Source organism: Gymnoscopelus microlampas, assembly GCF_963454915.1.
Source record: "Gymnoscopelus microlampas genome assembly, chromosome: 9".
Lineage (NCBI taxonomy): Eukaryota > Metazoa > Chordata > Actinopteri > Myctophiformes > Myctophidae > Gymnoscopelus > Gymnoscopelus microlampas.
The window spans coordinates 17,203,526-17,223,948 of record NC_139946.1 but is presented as its reverse complement, the minus strand read 5'-3'; the positions used below and the strand labels follow the sequence as shown (position 1 = coordinate 17,223,948).

General features: G+C 43.1%; 1 protein-coding gene across 3 annotated transcripts in view; it reads left to right on the top strand.

The window, feature by feature from the left end:
- Positions 1-18,425, top strand: part of ptprsa (protein tyrosine phosphatase receptor type Sa) — a 281,342-nt gene extending 262,917 nt beyond the window's left edge. For all 3 annotated transcript variants that reach the window (XM_084067853.1, XM_084067854.1, XM_084067852.1), the window contains 6 exons: positions 1,484-1,662; positions 2,392-2,518; positions 3,546-3,671; positions 7,806-7,960; positions 13,142-13,277; positions 13,769-18,425. In XM_084067853.1, the coding sequence (XP_083923979.1) occupies positions 1,484-1,662; positions 2,392-2,518; positions 3,546-3,671; positions 7,806-7,960; positions 13,142-13,277; positions 13,769-13,837 (792 nt within the window). In that variant the 3' untranslated portion in view covers positions 13,838-18,425. The remainder of the gene's footprint in view (positions 1-1,483; positions 1,663-2,391; positions 2,519-3,545; positions 3,672-7,805; positions 7,961-13,141; positions 13,278-13,768) is intronic.
- The last annotated feature ends 1,998 nt before the right edge of the window (positions 18,426-20,423 follow it).

Below are 20,423 nucleotides of genomic sequence, written 5' to 3'. Positions count from 1 at the left end.
GTCTGTCTTTGTCCAGCCCACCCAAACATCCACGTGCAATTCTGAACCACCATGCACAAAACACCCCTCAGCAGCCGATGGGCGATGCCACCACGCTTTTCTTCCTCTCCGAGCGAGAGACATTTATTTTATGCTGTCTGCCGCGGCGTGGCACCGCACACACACCAACCGAGAAGCTTGTTATTGCTCAAAATCATCTTTTCCCTCGTTAAATCTTACCCTGTGCAACCCCGCCAGCTGCACAACAAAAACATGTGAATATTGCATCCGTTCTAAATGAGTTAAAGACAGAAAACTATGCGGGGAAAAGCACACAAAAGCTTCCATGGCTTGCTTTCTTTTTGTAAAGAGATTAGATTGGCCACTTTGTGTTTTTCTTTATTGAGGTAGAGAGAGTCGGAAAGCAGAGAGGTAGATGTGGCAGGTGCTGTCTCTTATTCACAGTGACTTACACTGGCAGAAGGACAGCGGTTTAATGCGTAGGTGGGTGGACACACATTGACCGGTATGGGGATTGAACCTGTTACCGACTCACTATGGACATCCTCTCGAATATGTGTTTGACAAAACAACCACAAACGACAACAACAACAACAAATACTATAATGCAGTTGACAGTGAAGAGTAGCGTCTGCTGTCTCATATTGGTAACTAACATATAAATATCCAATATCAAATGAGATATGGAGTAAAGTACATTCTGTCCTGTATTTTTGTCTTTATTAAGACAGTCAGAGGGAGACTGCATGTGCGGAGGTTCTGGTAGGATTTGAATGGTTCCTTGCAGGGGTTTAACCTGTACACCTTCATTGTTGAATTTCTAATCATTTTGTTTATGAGAAAGAATGCCTGCATGCCTGTGTAAGTGCACTGTCATCAATAAATGCAGCCGTGTTGGATCAGATTAGAAGGAGGCTTGCGTTATTACTTTGTGTCGTTAATATTCTCTTCTGTCTTTATCTCGCTCTTGTCACCTCTACTTCCTCTGACCCCCTCCATCCTCCCTTCTCATTTTTCTCTTTATCGTGTCTGTTCTGATCTTCTCTGCTATCCTCCCAACATCCCTTCATCTCCTGCATGCTTACATCTTCTTCCACAACTCTTCTGACTGCACCAATTCTTCTTGGTGCACCAGTTTTGCTTTCTCTAAAATCTATCTATATCAATCTTCGCAATACTTCACCCCTTTCTTTCCTTATTTACCTCCTCTGTCCCTCTCTGCTCCAACCTGGTCTGACTCAGGACTCAATTATTATGATTATTATCGTTGATTATTTTACTGTTTATACTTAAACCATATCATTTCATTTTATACCTTTTTTCTGTCATCTGATATATATTATTCTTATTTTTTCTTCTATGCGAGAGCAATGAACCAAGACAAATTCCTTGTATGTGAACATACCTTGGCCAATAAACAGATTCTGATTCTTTCCCCTTTCTTTCTCTCCTCCTCCTTTTCTCCCTCTCCCTCGCTCCACAGCGCTTGGCGAACTCCAAGGCCCACACGTCGCGTTTCATCAGCGCCAACCTTCCCTGCAACAAGTTCAAGAACAGACTGGTGAACATCATGCCCTACGAAACCACACGTGTCTGCCTGCAGCCCATCAGGGGCCTGGAGGGGTCCGACTACATCAACGCCAGCTTCATCGACGGATACAGGTATGGGAGGGGAGGCAGGATGTGTTGGGGGAGCAGAGTCCCATTCATATTTTTTTTTTCACGTGACGGCATCTCGCTGCCGCGAATAGACCACCTATAAGCCCACAATGACCCGTTGTGAGCTTATAGGTCGGATATTCTCTCCCATTCTGTGCGACACCATCGCATGACGAAGCACCAATTAGGCTTAAGTATGGAAGTGAAGATTGTGGAGATGTGTTGTTGGTATAATCTGTAATTGGGGGAGGTGTGTTGGTACGATCCTTACATAGTTAATTGGTTAATTGGGGGAGGTGTGTTGCTATGATCTGTACATAGTTAATTGGTTAATTGGGGGAGGTGTGCTTGTATGATATGTACATAGTTAATTAGTTAATTGGGGGAGGTGTGTTTGTATGATATGTACTTAGTTAATTGGTTAATTGGGGGACGTGTGTTGCTATGATCTGTACATAGTTAATTGGTTAATTGGGGGAGGTGTGTTTGTATGATATGTACATAGTTAATTGGTTAATTGGGGGAGGTGTGTTTGTATGATATGTACTTAGTTAATTGGTTAATTGGGGGAGGTGTGTTTGTATGATATGTATATAGTTAATTGGTTAATTGGGGGAGGTGTGTTGGTACGATCCTTACATCGTTAATTGGGAGAGGTGTGTTGGTATGATCCTTACAACTTGATTGGTCGTTTTGGCGTTTCATTGTGTGTGTGTATGTTTGGGTTTGTAGGCAGCAGAAGGCCTACATCGCCACACAGGGTCCTCTGGCAGAGACCACCGAGGACTTCTGGAGAATGCTTTGGGAGAACAACTCCACTATTGTAGTCATGCTGACCAAACTCAGAGAGATGGGACGGGTATGACACACATGAACGCAAATACACACACGCGCACGCACACACACACACACACACACACACACACACACACACACACACACACACACACACACACACACACACACACACACACACACACACACACACACACAGTAAAGGTAGGGTACATTATATGTTTTTTCTTTAGTTTAATCTTCATATTCTGATAGTAATCATTGCTATAGAGTGTTTGTTCAGAGACAGGGGCTCTCCCCGTCTCTTAAATAAACATAAAATACATTTTCAGGTTGCCAATTTCAGCCAATCAGGAGATAATATCCATTCATCACCTTCAATTTGATAGTGTTCCAGTTCCATCCAATCGTGTCTGCTATAATTTATTTGTGTCTTCTGTTCCAATTTCACTTGTTTATCCTGTATCCTGTATGACTTCTCTCTCCTGATTGGATAAAATTGACCTGAAAAAGAGCTCGAGAGATAGGGTGACTCCTGTTACTGAACAAACACTCTATAGCAATGAGTAATAATCATAAAATAGAGCCATTAACACTTATTTTAACCAAAAACAAATCACTTAGCCTACCTTTAATGTGGTTAATATACACATTCTAATATTAAACACCAGGTATGGTCATACACACAAGATGATCTTGTTTGTAATTATTGTGTTTTAGTCCTGCTGAACATACTTTACTTTATTTGTTTATCTAGACGGGACAATGCACATTAATGAACATTCAATACATGAACGTGAATTCAATCAACTGAACATGATCTCCTGTAAACGTGCCGCATTTAGCTAAAAGCTCATTTATGTCCGTAGTCCCACTCTCCAGTCCTAAAAACACCACAGTAACAACATGACAAAAACAGAGAGAACTGCCCAATTCTTTTTTTTTTTAAGAATACTGTACCTAGTTTAAACAAAAAAAAACGTAATACATACTAAAGTTTAATACCTAAACAATAGAATATCCAAAGGCTAATTTGAAATATCTAACATAGTGGGAGATAACACAGGTGTTGAATGTGTCCTCCCTCACAGGAAAAGTGCCATCAGTACTGGCCCGCGGAGCGCTCGGCCAGGTACCAGTATTTCGTTGTGGATCCCATGGCTGAGTACAACATGCCCCAGTACATCCTCCGAGAGTTCAAGGTCACAGACGCCAGGGTAAGCCACACGTGTGTGTGTGTGTGTGTGTGTGTGTGTGTGTGTGTGTGTGTGTGTGTGTGTGTGTGTGTGTGTGTGTCAAATTTAAAAAAAAAGTAGCAAAGATAGCAGATCTACAAGCTCAAAATGTGGCGTGGTGCAGATCTGCTATTTCTGCTACTTTTGTGTGACACCGTAGTATGACGAAGTCGGCATTAGGACTGGTTTCTGCCCGACAGCAACGATATTACATAAAATAATATGCCTGATCATCAAACATAAAATATATGTGCTGAAAGTGTACTGAAAAACTAAATACCACAATAATACCTTTTCAATATTTTAGCTATTATCAAATGCCTTCATCCAGTGCTAGTTTACTGTCTACAGCAGCACAGTGCATTTCAGCGCATTGACGGAGGCCATTTGAACGTGTAAAACCGTTCAGACATCATTTGCAATAGTGTCTGAACAGTGTGGCAGCTAGTTAGTAGTCCTCCTGGTGCTCTTAAAACCCTGCATTACACAGAGAGCACACACACGCACACACACACATGCGCACATGCGCGCGCACACACACACACACACACACACACACACACACACACACACACACACACACACACACACACACACACACACACACACACACACACTCACACTACCCTCTCTGCACCGGCCCCAGTGGGGAGATTAGACATAAGGACTGTTTAAGCTGGTGCTCCATCACTGTGCACGCGCGCGCACACACGCATGCGCACACTCACACGCACACACACACATTTACACATCTAAAATAATACCCCTGTGTGTACATTTTGTGTCTCCAACACACGAAAGCAGAAATGTATGCGTGGATACACACGAACACACGCATGCACGTGCGTGCACACACACAAAATATATCTCCACACACATTTACCAACCCTGTAGCCTTTCTCATAACCACACAAAGACTATGCATATGCACACCCATACATATTTTACTAGCCTTTGAACAAATTCTGTATTTGCACTCGACTACTTGACTCCTAGACATTTTCTGCGTGTGCACACACACACACACACACTCTCTCTCTCTCTCTCTCTCTCTCTCTCTCTCTCTCACACACACAGCATGGTCAGGTGCTGAGGTCAGTGTTGGTGTCAGGGCACAGGGAAGTTAATTGGCATTGAATGATCAAAGCAGCTCATTTGCTGATCTCAGACCAGCAGAGTGAGATCTGTGTTCACTGCCACACAGATACAACTGAAATCGCTAATGACTGAGAGAGAGAGGGAGGGAGGGAGAGAAGAGTGGGAGAGAGAGAGACAGGGAGGGAGAGAGCGAGAGATGAAGAGAGAGGCAGAACTACTTGCGGAATGGATGGAAAGACTGGAGGCAATAAGAGAATAGAGAGAGTGAGTTAGGGATGATATAGACTGGAGAGAGAGAGAGAGAGAGAGAGAGGAATGGGTTGAGGGATAGAGAATGACTGAGGGAGGGAAGGATGGATGGATGGATGGATGGATGGATCGAGAGGGAGAGAGAGAGAGAGAGGGGCGTTATTGATGGAGGGATGTAGAGAATGCTAGATGAGAGGTAAAGGATGCTGTGTGAAGGTTGTTCACAGATAAGGCATTGAAGTGTGTAGGTAGGTGAGTGCCTTTCAGTGTGTGCTCACTCACATTGTCCTTAGGTTCACATACATGGTCTCAGTACATACATGGTTCACATACCACAAGCCTGGGGAGTATGGGTGTGTGTGTGTGTGCGTGTGTGTGTGTGTGTGTGTGTGTGTGTGTGTGCGTCAAGGAATGTGTGTGCGAGCGTGCATGCACTCGTGTGAAGCAGTGCTACAGATTATTACACGCGTCGTCGACTCGTGGCTGGCGAGCCAGTTCAAGTTTAATCACCCGATTTGACACGCGTGGCGAGCCCTCGGGTTGTGTGTTAAATTCCTCTTCTGCTTCTGACTCCTCTTCTTCTCTCTCCTCCCCTTGTACTTCCTCGTTCTTCTTCTCTCCCTCTGTCTTTGTTGTGCTGGTGTTATCTTTGGCCCTCTTTCATTTTTAATCCCTCTTGTCGAGGCGAAATGTTTGTCGGATGATAAAACAAAGACGCAGGAAGAAAATGGAACAGGCAGCACACAGAGAGAGAGAGGGAGAGAGATTAAAAGAGAGAGAAAGAGAGGAAACAGACCTTTTAATTCAGTACTTTAGGCAGGATTTCTCATCGGAAATAGACTTTGAATTGTTTTAATTACCAAGTACAGTACAATAAACACTTTTTTTTTTTTTTTTTTTTTTTTTAACTTTTATTTTATAGATTTTCCAGAAACAACATATCATCCAAACAAGAGTAAAGAAAAAAGACCTGAAAGAAAAAAGAAAGAGACAAAGACTGAATTAATAAATAAGATTTAACGCATAAGACCTCCCATTTCACAATCGTATAACCGTATAATAAGATACTTTCAATAAGGCGGACTGCAGTAAACAGGACCAATGCTTTTACCACTTCACAATAATCATGATTGCAGCAGACAATAATATGCGTTGTTCTAAGTGTGACACACAGTGAACTACACAGAGCCACGTTCCCATGTGGCTGTGCTGTGTGGCAGAGGATTACTGTGGGTGGAAAACCACCTGTCTGCTCCTGTTTCTCTCTCTCCTGGTCCCCAGGTGAGGAGGAGGCCTGTAGATCTGCAATTTTCATAATATTTATCTGTGGAACCGAGTCAAACTAAATTGAATGCCTCAACTCCTACAATTCCAAGTGCTTATCAGGGTGGGGGGGAGGGGGGGTCCCTGTTCAAATATGATTACTTTGGGGGGTCACAGCTTGAAAAGGTTGAGAACCACTGGTATAAAGCAGGCTTAACAAACCCTTTCAGCTCCAGACCCAAAAGATACATTTTGGTGTGGCGACCTAAACTTACAAAAATACATTATGACATAATCACTTAGAAGCCAAATTTAACAGTGAAAACAGCCGATCTACAAGCTCACAAGTTTCCTCTGCCGTCGTCGGTGTGTGAATGTATGTGTGTGAATGGGTGAATGTAATGTACATTGTAGAGTACTTGGATAAAGGCGCTATGGTAATATATACAACATTTAACATTTATTTTACCAAGTATAGACGGTTGGTTAATGCATTGGAACATTTAATCTTGTATTGTTAGTTTGAAACTGAGTAAGGATTGTAAACCCTTCTCTTCCCTCAACACACACACACACACACACACACACACACACACACACACACACACACACACACACACACACACACACACACACACACACACACACACACACACACACACACACACACACACACACACACACACACACACACACACACACACACACACGCACACATCCCTCTGGTCTGTCAGGTGTGTGTGTGCACATCGATCAGTGAGAGCAGGATTATCTCATCCAGCATGTTGTCTGGGAGGAGACGCTGTCCGGGCTGATACACTATTGATCAGCTTTAACTGGGACTGCACTCTGTCGCTCACCACACAAGAAAGAACACGACAGGAGATGAACGCACACCGAATAACGAGTGGAGTGTGTGTGTGTGTGTGTAAGAGGGTGGGCAGCAGAGTTGAGTGATGTTTGGATAGAGAGAGAGAGTGTGTGTGTGTATGCGTGTGTACACGTGCATACATGTGTGCACATGCAAGCATTGTGTTATTGTGAGCAGCCGCAAAAGGTTCAGAACTGCAAACCCGTGTTGCTACATTTTAGTTTGTGTCTGTGTACAACATTAACATGCAACACAACACAGTATGATTGTCATTGTTGTTTATTAGATAATATGTAATAAAACAAAATTAGCCTAAATCATATTCTATTATTAGATACAGTATTACATCAGTGGTTCTGAAAAGCTGATACGAAGATCTCCGACCCGCCCCTCTCTCTCTCTCTCTCTCTCTCTCTCTCTCTCTCTCTCTCTCTCTCTCTCTCTCTCTCTCTCCTCTCCCTCTCTCTTGATTGACTGAATACTTTATTAGTCAGAAATGTAAACAGCATGTGGTACAGTCAGACATTAAGGCTAAAAGGATAACACAAAAAAAGACCTGGGGACTTGTTTCCATTGTTGTCCTATGTATTCAATGCAATTCATCTCTCCCTCTCTTTCGTCCCGTCTTCTTCCAGGACGGCCAGTCTAGGACCGTGAGACAGTTCCAGTTCACCGATTGGCCTGAGCAGGGCGTGCCCAAATCCGGGGAGGGTTTCATCGATTTCATTGGCCAGGTGCATAAAACCAAGGAGCAGTTCGGACAGGACGGACCAATCTCTGTCCACTGCAGGTGAGAAGTCCCGCCCCTTGTGTTATCCATGTTATTCTGCTGTAGATCCAGTTGTACAGGTGTTGATATCTAACACAGATCCTGCATCAGGTTGAAAGGCCAGACACTTTAGCCACTCAGAGTAGCGAAAATAGCCGATCTACAAGCTCATAACGTGTTGCATCGCAGAGCCTTGTGAGCTTATAGATCTGCTATTTGGACAAATTTTGGAGTGGTGAATCATTAGACTAGACTCTAGTCTCTAGTCACTAGAGCATATAGAGAAGAACCAATCGGCACTCTCTGTAAAAGTGTTAGGACTTTCCGCAGCAGCAGTTAACCGAACAGACGCGTTTCGGCACGCAGGCCTTCGTCAGTGTTTTGACTTCTACAGAGATGTTTCTTATGTATTATCTGAATCTGCACCCAGTGTATTCAAGAACTTCTCAAGACTTCGAGTCTTCGAGTTGAGCCAGCCTTTCCCTTGAAGTCAATCGCTACAGCAATCACTAGAGCAAAGTATCAAACGCAGCAAGGACTGTATACAGTCTCAATGTGTTTATACGATTAAACTTGTTCCTGTGGTTGTCTCTCTGCATAAGTAAGATTATCTGGCGGCTTAGTCGCGTTTCGCGTTGTTTCATATAATATATATCCCAACTCTTCTTTTTTCACAACTCTTCCCACCGAGAAAATGTCCCTGCAACCAGCGAAACTGCAGTATTAGTCACCAGATGGGATAATAAGTAGAGCGATATAAATGCATGCAATGCAGGGGTAAGAAGGATTTAGCAGCAAGATTTAAGTACAAGAAAAAAGTCTCAACAAGTTAAAATTTCCTTTCTTCAAATGGCAGATACACCCCCACACACCGCAACCATCCTCCCCCCCTCCTCCCTCTCAGCAGCCGGTCCTAACAGTATACCAGGACTTTTAAAAACCCTCCAAAACAAGATTAAATCACCACTTTTAAAGAGTTACGGCGGACATTTCTGTGCTGTGCAGCAACCTCCTTAACGGTCTGAACATCACAGATATGATCCATTCCCTCCTCTCCTCTCCTCTCTCCTCTCGCCTTATGCTCTGCACTTATACTTTGTAGCACGTTGTGTCGTGCCCACCGGAAAATAGCCAATGTACAAACTCACAACGCGTCGCTACTGCGACGCGTTGTGGGCTTGTACATCGGCTATTTTCGGTGGGCGCGGCACCTGCATGCAACTAAAGTATAAATCAGGCTTTATTATCGCTGCAGATATCACTGCCGTCACCCGCAGCCACCACGGGCCCCATCTCCTCTATAATTGATAAGGCCTATAGAGATGCAGCCTGGCATTTAGCAAAAGGCGAAAGCAGCGCATGACACCATGCAACCTACTTATTTTTTTTTTGGGGGGGGGGGGGGGGGTTTACAACTCCCCTGTGATGCATTTTTATCACCTCTGTGGTAATTTCCAAGGTAACCTTTGTCATTAACCGTTATTTAGCGGCGTTGACCGGCGCCCAGTATACCGCCGTGATGATTCACATTCAGTCCAGCCTCGTCGTTGGAACCTTGGGGGCGACCAGGCGCTATCGTTTGCTTTTGTAGCCCAGAACAATAGACTTTATTCAAGGCCCGTGTTTTTGTGGCTTCAGAGCCTATACAACTCCCACGGGGACATGCAGTGCTGTTGCCGGAGATCTCTCCCCACGTTGTTTTTTGTTCAAGGTTTCTTTATTGGTATTTTCCAATTCGCATACAGGTCAATAAGACCAAAGCATACAAAAACAGTGTATGTTACCCCTCCCACCCCCCAAAGCCACAACCCTGGTATCTTGTTGTTGTTTGATGTGGGGCTCAACCATTTTCAACCTGGGCATGTCGTTATTTTTTTTTAAATGGTTAAAGAAATTGCCAAGAAATGTGGAATAAAGCAGATCTACAAGCTCTCAATGCATCACATTGGCTTTTAATGCAGCTGAACGCCATCATACGTCGAAGTACAGTATAAAACGGGGCTTAAGTGGTTAAGATTGGATATCTTATCATGTCATGTGATGATTTGCAATCATGCCCTTGTAAAGCTAGAGTCAAAATGAAATTCTGGTTCTCAAATTCTCAAATAAATACAATGTTTCCAGTCATTCAGACTACTGCTCTGAAATGCGTGGCTCAATCAATTAAGACAAAGATCATTCAACTCGGGATAACTCGTAGCTTGGCACTGAGAGAGTTAACATAAAAAAATAAAAAACTCAAGGTCAAAGTCTCCTGCAAAGTGTCGCAGTACAACCTAGATGACTACCATGACATCACCTGACAGACAGTGGCGTGTGTAAAACCTGTCACTGATGTCACCTGCCATCCTAATGCCCTCTGGGAGCTGTAGTCCGTGTCAGAGGAGACCCCATAACACTTGAGTTATTCCGCCCCTCTATAGGGCCATTATCGACACAGAGAGAAAACTGTCTGCAGGCTGAGGGATAGCTTATATGGCCGTTAACAGGACGTCTTCTACAGTGTGGCAGGGTGACTGTGTAGACCATTGGCTGCTTCAGGGCCACAGGGTACTGGCTTATATTCATAGTAAAATAAGATTTACTTTGAATAGTGAGCTGCATACTATGAAAGAAGAAACATTTTCAAAATGGTACATCCATCCAAAGTGTCCTTTAAGTTGATTCAACCACTTCAGTGCCATATACTATATCATAACGTTGCTGTCAGGCAGAAACCTCCTATCTTCATATTCTAGCAGTTTTGTGTTTTTTTTCCCGTAAATGAACGGCCTACTTGATCATACTACAGTGTCACGCGGCGCAAAGCGGCGCGTTTTGAGCTTGTGGATCTGCTACTTTTGCTGCTTTTGACCCAACAGAGACGATATGACGAATAGTGAAAATAGTGAAAAAACAATCCCACAGGTTTTTGAAACATTTGCCTATAATGACATGCCCACATTAGGGACGCCAGGTTGAGAGTAGCTAAATTGAGAGTGAATGGGAGAGAAAACAAGATAGCAACCAGAGAAAGAGACTGTGTTTCCATTCCGCTGTACCAGGTAGTCGGTTTCACCCTCCAGTTGACCCAGTTTTAAATGACTCCCTGATTGGACGTTGGAGAGTGAAAACCAGCAGCATAGTGGGTGACCAGAGACACCCATAACGATGCTGTCAAAGCCATCTGACTGAAATCCAAGCTTTAACTTCTGTGTCTTCTCGTTTTAAATAACCGTATCAATCGTCCACGTCAAGTAGCTGTTAAACAAGGCTGTCCATTTTTTTTTTGAAAGAGCAAGAAAGGAAAAGAAAACGAGCAAGAAAGAAAACTCGGGAGAGTTGCCATAGAAACCGTGTTCCATGCACTGTTGCACGCGCGCGTGTGTGCACGCACGCACGCACGCACACACGCACGCACACACACACACACACACACACACACACACACACACACACACACACACACACACACACACACACACACACATCCTGATAACACGACTGAATAGCTCACTCACTGCTTTTCACTCATTTACTGTCTGTCATCCCTTCATCTACCTCTTAATCCCCCCTCTGTCTATCTCATTCTTTCTCTTCCTTATCCCCTCATCCACCTCTCCCCTTCCCTTCCTCCTCTCTCCCGTCCTACACACTCTCTCTCCCCCCTCTATCTCCTTATTTAATGGACCTAGTGGCTTTTTGTCATTAATTGCCTGATTACTTCCTGTGAATGGGAGACACACCAAATCCTCTCCCAGCCATTTGGCAGCTCTGCAAAGCTGGCAGGTCTGGAGAGTCTGTTTCTTGGAGGACTGAGAGAGAGAGAGAGAGAGAAAGAGAAAGAGAAAGAGAGAGAGAGAGTGCGGGGGGAGATGGGGGGAGGTGAAATGGATGACTGAAAACTAAACGGGAGGAATGAAGAGATGAAGTTGCTAGTCCTTGTTCACTCTCTCTCTCCTAATCTTGGATTTTGAGAGAGAGAGAGAGAGAGAGAGAGAGAGAGAGAGAGAGAGAGAGAGAGAGAGAGAGAGAGAGAGAGAGAGAGAGAGAGAGAGGGTTCCAGTGGGTCCCTAGCAATATTTGTGAATATAGCATTAGTTTAAAATTCCCAAGGGCTCTACACAAGTATTTTTGTCAAATGTTAGGCCCCAGAATAGAGATGATAGGGCTCAAGTGGTTAAAGATGTCTGTCAGTGTTGTCAGCTTGGAAGCTTGACTGCTTCTCTGTTGTTGTTTCTTTCTCATTATCTTTTCAATTTGTTATGTAATAAAATAAACATAATAAATAGAATCTATTGTTCCTTTTCCCTCGAGACATGGCACCCTCGATACCCACACCCACACATGTAAAACGCACACAGACACACAGCTTCTGCTAACCGTCGCCTTCAGTCCTCCGTGTGGTGGTGGTGACATTGCGCTCGGGGGTTGGCAAATAAATCTGTTGTCATATCAATTATTGTTCCATCGGTGAAGGGGAAGTCATTTCACAGCAAAGCAGCTTAGAGAGAGACAGCCCTCAAGTATGCCCGTATCAGAGAGTAAAGACTCACTATTTCTAGAGAGAGAGAGAGAGAGGGAAAGAGAGAGAGAGAGGGGGAGAAATGTGAGGGAGAGACAGAGATGCAAGGGAGATTTATTTTATTCTCATCTTTGGGCTAAGGAGAGGGAGGTAAAATGTGGCTGTAAAGAACAGCTTGTATCTCTCTGTGTGTCTCTCTGTGAGTTTGAGAGGATGAATGAGTTATGAGAGGAGAAGTTTTTCCATGTGCAGGGGACTTAATGAGCTAGAAACGTTTGAACGTGTACTCTACTTATTCCGGTGCGTGTGTGTGTGTGTGTTGTGTGAGCGAGCATGTAATCGTGACTTATGTACGTACCGTATCTGCTCGCAGGAGTCGTTTTGAGTTTGAGAACATGGGAGCATATCAAAAGTGGAATCCCAAATGTCCTGTCAATGTGTGTCAAGATGACCTCTCTCTCTCTCTCTCTCTCTCTCACCATCGCACCGCTGAGCTCTTAAATCTGCTCACGCCAGCTGGTGGAAAGCAGCATTTGGGGCTTTGAAAAGTAAAACTTAACTTGGTTATTCTTGTTACAGCCTTGCTTAATATGTTTTTTTTTGTGTGTGTGTGTGTGTGTGTGTGTGTGTGTGTGTGTGTGTGTGTGTGTGTGTGTGTGTGTGTGTGTGTGTGTGTGTGTGTGTGTGCTGCGTTCCAGTGCGGGGGTGGGCCGGACAGGGGTCTTCATCACGCTGAGCATCGTCCTGGAGAGGATGCGCTACGAGGGCGTGGTGGACATCTTCCAGACGGTGAAGATGCTGCGGACACAGAGACCCGCCATGGTCCAGACAGAGGTGGGAGGAACCAGCAGCACCCACCGCATTCCCTTTTTATCCCACATACACAACACCCACCACACAGCACCCACGTGACCCACCTCATTCACTTTAAATCCACACCTACACAACAGAATGTCTACATTCCACTGGCTAGCATTGGAGCATTTCTAATGTACATGTATTCTAATCAAGACTGACCACTGGAGACCACCAGAGGTCTCCAGTGGTCAGAATCAGATTTAGACCGTTTACTCAGCTCAGTAAGGGTCTAGATACACTGCTACGTACAGTAGGATGTATGTTTAAAACTATAAATCTATAGTATATCTAAAATCACTGTTTATCCCTTTAACAATATTATATATGTATGTTTTATTACTCACTATCCCTAAACTACTGTATATGAGACTACACATACCTTCACTTTTTATGCATGGCGGATGCAGTTGTAGCACTGAGATTGTTTTTTTAATGACCAGAGTTTTTGTATGTTTCCTTTCCTGCAGGATGAATATCAGTTCTGCTACCAGGCAGGTCTGGAGTACCTAGGAAGTTTTGATCACTATGCAACGTAAAAAGCCATGCCGCCCTCCCCCCCCCCCTCCCCAATCCTGCCTCCCCCTCAACAGTCTCCTGAGCCATAGAAACCTGCTTGAAAATTTGAAACCACGTCGACTACAGTATCAACAACAATTTTGAGACAATGAAAATAAAAACCTCAGCCCCAGTCAGAAACCCAGGTCCACCAAAAACGGGGACCGACTTGTAGATTTTTAGACAAACCCCCGTTAAAGAAACCCAGGCCACTGAATTAATTCCAATTGGCCCTTGGTGAACAGGTGGGGGGAGGAGGGGGTTACGCCACCGCCAGGACGAAAACACCCAACCCGACCGAAGTGGTCTTGACCCGATGAAAGGAAACCAACCGAACGCCACCGTGGCTGGAGCTGTGTGGGGCGGGGGAATCGATCCACGTGTCAGAACGATAACCTTACCTCAAGTGTTTCTAGATGTGAAGGACGTCGTAACAAACATTCTGTGGGACATCTACTTGTCAAAACTTATCTCATCATCCATACATAGACCAACACGTCTACCGTAGGAGGAGGAAGCGATGGAGCAAAGATCAGGAGGCGTGGGCGATGAGAGCGTAGGCAGAGTGAAACGTCTTTTTGTTTTTTTTATATGTAACGGAGGAATGTTGAAGTACTTGATCAACATTTTTAGGGCAGTAATATCCAGAAGAAATGACCAAAATCGTGGTTTCCCTGTGTGAACATTGGAACGATTGTCCCCTACCTAATTTGAGTAAACAAAAATACAAACGCAAACAATATAGACAAAGCTGGAAAGCTTCGTCAGTATCACTCATCCCCTGTGTTTTTTTACTGTCGTACAAGTGATAATGTCTTGTCATCCGTCAAACTGCTCAAGTACTCACCATAGGGGCCATTCGTGTTCTCCTGCATTCAGGCTTCAGACGATGCTTTAACGTTTTATGAGGTGGTGAGAAATTAAGAACCATATCTTCAAAAAGGACAGTATAGCGACAATTAACTTGACAAATTTTGCCATTCCTGCTGATACAGGATCAGTTTCTCCAGCAGTGTTCGAACGGTGAAGAGCACCTTGACCTCTGGGTTCAACCAGAGAGGTTTGGGGGAGGTTCTGTTCATAGCCTATCAAAGCTTTAGCTGTGTCGTCCTGCGATCTGTTCGAACCAGAGAGAGAGGGGGCGAAAACCACGTCTCATGAGCTTTCACCACAATCCAGACCTCACTTTGGAACCAGTGCATCACAGGGGGGTGGTTGGTGCGCCGTCCGTCCGCCATTTTTGAACAAGAGATCATTTGGTGTGATGATGGCACAGAATCAACGGAACCACCAGATAAAGGACTGCCTCCACACAGAAAACGGAAGGTAGAAACTGGGCTTTTCTCTGTGTACAGTGACCGACACACCACCGTCATCATTTCTAATGTTTTTTGTCTTACGGTAGAGTGAAATTTTCTTTTTGTTTATTTTAGGGGCTTCTGCTTTAATTTCTGTCAAAACCAAACATGCTGCTTATCTGGTGTATGCTGTAAGTGTGACTCTTATGGTGCGGGAGGCTGTCAAAAGTGAAAAAAGAAAGAAAAAAAAAGGCGCCAGCTCTGGGATGTGCTCACGTGCAGGCGGTCGCGAGGGATAGCCCATCCACCCGTCATCATTCTCCCAGTGTCTTCTCTACTCAACGTCTTTTACCAGACAGGAACTCCTGAATGCCACAGTTCCCCTTTGCAATCACAAGACTGTACTTGAACGTGGTTGAAAGCTGTTGTATGCGTGTTGGGGATGGGGTGGGGGTGGGGTGTCTTCAGCCAAGATGGTCTTGTCTTGTTGGCCGTGACGTAGTAGCAACATTCACCGAAACCCAAAGTTACTTGCTCAACGTCGCAATGTAAAGAAAGTCAACAATGACCTTGAACAGTTGCCCCCGGTTGGAGCCTACATGTAAATGTGTCTAATAGAAATCAAGCTTTGGATTCTCTCCCCTACTTCCTTACAGTACCTACTTTGTTTTTTCCCGGAGGTCGGCTCCATGGTGTACATGGGTGTACTGTATGCTTTTACGATGGATTGTGTGAAGGGGTTTTGGGGTCGGTATGCACACAGTGGAGAGAAGGATGGGACTGTGTGTAATCTTTTCTTATTTCCAAAAAAGCCTTATTGTTATTCTAACATTATGGAAACAATGTTGTATTATATGATGACGTATAATTTCACTTTACATAAACTGACTTTTTATTTTATTTTGTTTTCTTTTGTTTGTTTATTTTCTTTTGTTTAGTTTTTTTAACAGAGATATTGTATCAAGTTTTTTTAATTAGCAGGAAAAAAATGAAATGCTTATTTGTTCATATTACGTTAAAAGACATTCTATTTTTTCACTGTAGAAGTGTTAAGTATAACGTGTGTGTGTATGTGTGCATATTGTATTCACACATTCACACATGCATAAATATTTAAATGCAGAATATAAATATATATCCAGACTCTTAGTATCAATTCAACCTTTCTCCTCTTTTTTTGTTTCCATTTCCTACTTTTTTTTGTACAACCATATTGTTCATGTTTGAAATTATGATGAAATTGTTTTTTATTGTTCTTTCGTTTTTGTAGCCACAACAACCTTGGGAAATATTGTTGCGTTTCCCCCACCCGGAAACGATGAGGCGATGCGATTGGCCGAGAGCCTGTCTGGCGTTGCCATTTTTATCTCCTACCACTTGGTAGACCCTGTGCCGATGAGGAGAGGTGGCGTTTTCATTTAGAAAATCCTCCTGGAGGGTTCTTGTATCATTAACATGTAGGAATTAGTAGTAAACGCTTCTGTTTTTGAGTTAGTTTAGAAACCATTGTTGATGAACCATTTGGATAAACCATCTCATCTGAGAAGTCATCCCGTTTTTGTTTTAAAATCAGTTTAACTTGACATACTTTACCATGTTTTCATGTACAGAGTATTGAGAGGATGGCAACCGCAACCGTTTTTAACTAAAATCCTCTTCAGTCGTATCTATTTTACCCCCACCTTTTTTCCCCAGACGTACCTTTGATCATCCAGTTTGTTTGATATCAACTATGATCCAGAATATTATATCTGTAAATAAACAAATATATAGATTATATGTATTTGTATAATTTGACCCTCAAGCTCTCATACTTCAAGTTCAAGATGGAATTACCAAGATGGAATGTTCTGCTCAAATGCAACTTCCTGGTGTAGTGTGTAAGCCTGGTTCCATCCCTGCTCCCAGCTTTTCTTTTTTAATTCCCGCTTGCTTTGTTATTTTTGTCATTAGTTTCCTGCTACTGCCGGCAGTGGAGCTCAAATGGGACCGTCTATTCCCATAACTACAGCCTGAGACAGAGAAATTAACACCCATCAGCCACATGAAGCTCAGGGCCCCTGTTGGCTGTGGTTGGTAAGATAATGCGCGCTAGCAGCCTCCTCTCTGGCAGGTAACCAGACATCATTTCGAAGGAGCTTCCTTTTTCTGTTCTAAAAACAGGAATAAGGTTGCTGGTAATTTTTTTCACCACATATTGTTTTGACCAGTAGGCTTTTCCTGTTCCTGGCCTCAATAATACAGGTCTACTGGGGACGAGACGGACTCAAGTGACTCCAGTCTCCTAAAGTCGCCCCCTTAAATCACAGTATTACAGCAGCCTGAGGGTGCGGAAAACACACACACACGACAAATGATGAGGATCTACTTATGACCAAGTTACTTGTGTTCGTGAAGCTTGATTTCTCACCTGTGAGAAACTACAGCAACCAGTTTTGTTTTTCATTCCTAATAGTTTGCCATAACCCGCAACTCCCTGAACTGTCAAGATATTACAGTATAGGCCATAGATAGATTACTGGCGGCAGATGGACACATACTGGCTTATACTGTGGCCATCGTTCAGACTGCTTCATCATGACACCATTTCTCCCAGAACAATTTTAAAGCCTTGTATAGAATCTCACACCCATGTTTTTGTTTGGCCATGTTTTATTAACGGGATGCAGAAACAAACAAAAACACAAAACACAAAAAAAACAAGGAAGGGGAAAAAAAGAATCAGGATTCATGTTGCAGAGCTGTAAAGGACAAAGGACAAAGACAACAAAACACTTGCTGTGAATTCACATTTCCAGCGTGTCCTTTTTGAACAGCGGGAACCCTGAAACGTTTCATCATGAGCAACATCTTGAATTAAGGACTTCTTTTTGAGTGGAAACATAATAAAAGACTGGTTAAAAGGGACCCATGCCAAAACTGAAACTCGTGGAAGTCTCTCGACAAAAGCTTGTGCAACGTGTTAACTCTTTTGACTTCATGTAAAGATGCTAGACTTTTGACAAACAACCGCCAAATTTGCCCGGGAATATGTCGCGGTGCGTGCGGGTGGTGGTTAAAAATTTACAAAAGATGAAATTACAACAAAAGAATAGTACGTACACATACGTCAGCCAACAAATAGAAAAAGAACCCAAACTCAGCAAAATAGTTTTCCTTTGTATGAGGGCCAAGTGCTATCGCTTTCAAACTGTTACTTCTGACTGAAACAATAATTGGTTTAAAACCACTGTGTATGTAGATATGTTGACTTTGTATTAAAGAAATGTTGTCTGAAAAACATCAACTGTCATTTTTTGTCAGCATGCACAGAGAAGTTTCACTATAATTTCCCTGTCTTAGCTGATCATTATTAGAGCCTGGTCGATAAAGTGTATCAGTCTGGCCAATATATCGTCCGACTTCGGTATCAGCAGAATGCAGCTGATATGCAGCAAAATTATTTTTACACTTTCAACCTGGTTTCAAAAGTTATATATTTGTTTTGGACAAATAACAGATCTACAAGCTCCCAACGTGTCGCATTGCAAGCTGATTGATCACCCTTTTCTTTTTTTTACATTTTTAAATGGGGATTTATTTTTAATGTTTTTCGGTATACTTTACTTTTACTTTTTACTTTATTTGTTTATTTAGACGGGACACTGCACATTAATGAACAGTACATATCAATGTAACGTAAATACACCGGATTTAGCAAAGATGCTAATTTACATCCGCAGTCCCCACAAAAAAAACATGAAAACAAAAACATGAAGACAGTGGAGTACATTACATTAAGGCTAAGACTAAAACAATTTACACTTGGCTTGTTTAGTATTGCACTAAGAAAATAGCATTTTAGAGGGCAATATATATTTGTACTGTATACTGAAGTAAATTGTGTATAAAGAGCAGTATTGCTTTCAAGTAGTACAAGATACGTTGTCAAATATGTTTTTCAAATTGGTTTAGCAAAAATGTTGCACTTTTTGACAACACATCGGTCAAAACATCACTAATAGGTGGTCTTAGACTCTCCAAAATTACGATCAGACCTAAAACTCTGGCAGCAGGCTCTAATGATGCATTCACTGCAATAACATGGAAAAGCATTTGTTACTCTGTAACCAGTCTTGAAAGCCTCTTTTTACTAGCCTACAGCCGGCCGCCCTGGTGACTTTCATGCAAACAACCAGCCGTTCTATTGTCCATCAACTTGATTAGCTTTCTGAGCTTCTTCACAAATGCATCCCTTAATGCTCTCTAAGCCCCGTCTCAGTCTTGATAAATGCCAGCAGCAGACTAGCCGATCTGGGCGTCAAGCTAAACCTTCACCTTCTGATATTTGCTCTTCCATCCGTCCTCAAACTGAGGCCGGCCACATATCCGCGGGATAAAACCTCTGTGTGGTCTCATTCTGAGGACAAGCTATAGCAAACAAAAACGACTAAATATATCATTAATCTGATGGTCTATTATTCACATTTCGCAATCTTTGAAGGGCTCAAAAATAATCTCTTAAGACCTATTCTTTATGACATGATAAATACACCCAGATGAACCAGAGATGCAGCCAAAGAGCTGTTTGTCAGCAGAAATGGTAGTTTGTAACAGTATTCTGTCACATCGTAAAAAAAATACAATTTATTCAAGGCTGAACCATGCAGAGCGACTCCCCACATCAAGGATGATGCGGCTAATTGTGTGCTTGGAGAGCGTCGGTGCAGCCCAGGCTGTTTATGATGATGGCAGGAGGACAGACAAGTAAAGGGGGAAGGCAAGGGAGTGAATTAAGGCGGTGATTATGCAGTGATACCAACAGAAGCCCATTAGGACACAGCTAAGCAAGCGATCAAGGAATCGATGTGACATTGAACCCCAAAAAACACTGAAATTGGTAATAAATGGCAAAGCGATAAATTGGATTTTTCACAGCCCTGTGGCCGGGCTCTCAGTTGCAAATGACAAATCAATCCAATCACGCCAGTAAAAAGCTAACAGAACCAAAGGAGGGGTGGGGGGAAAAAGACACCTTGTGTCATTCCGTTCCTGGCAGTTATCTATTGGAGATGTCATTTGTTTTTGGGTGTGGATTTCTGGAGGGCATTTCTGTATGATATTCAGGCTTCTAAAATATTCATGACAAGCCATTAGGTGTTTACGACCACCTTTATAATCAGGATTTACTGACATTTGGATCCAAGCCGGAAAACTAAAAGGGTGTCAGGGGGCTATCTTGCCGCAAGCCTACAGATTCAGGGGAGAGAAATGCAGCCCGGTGTCAAAA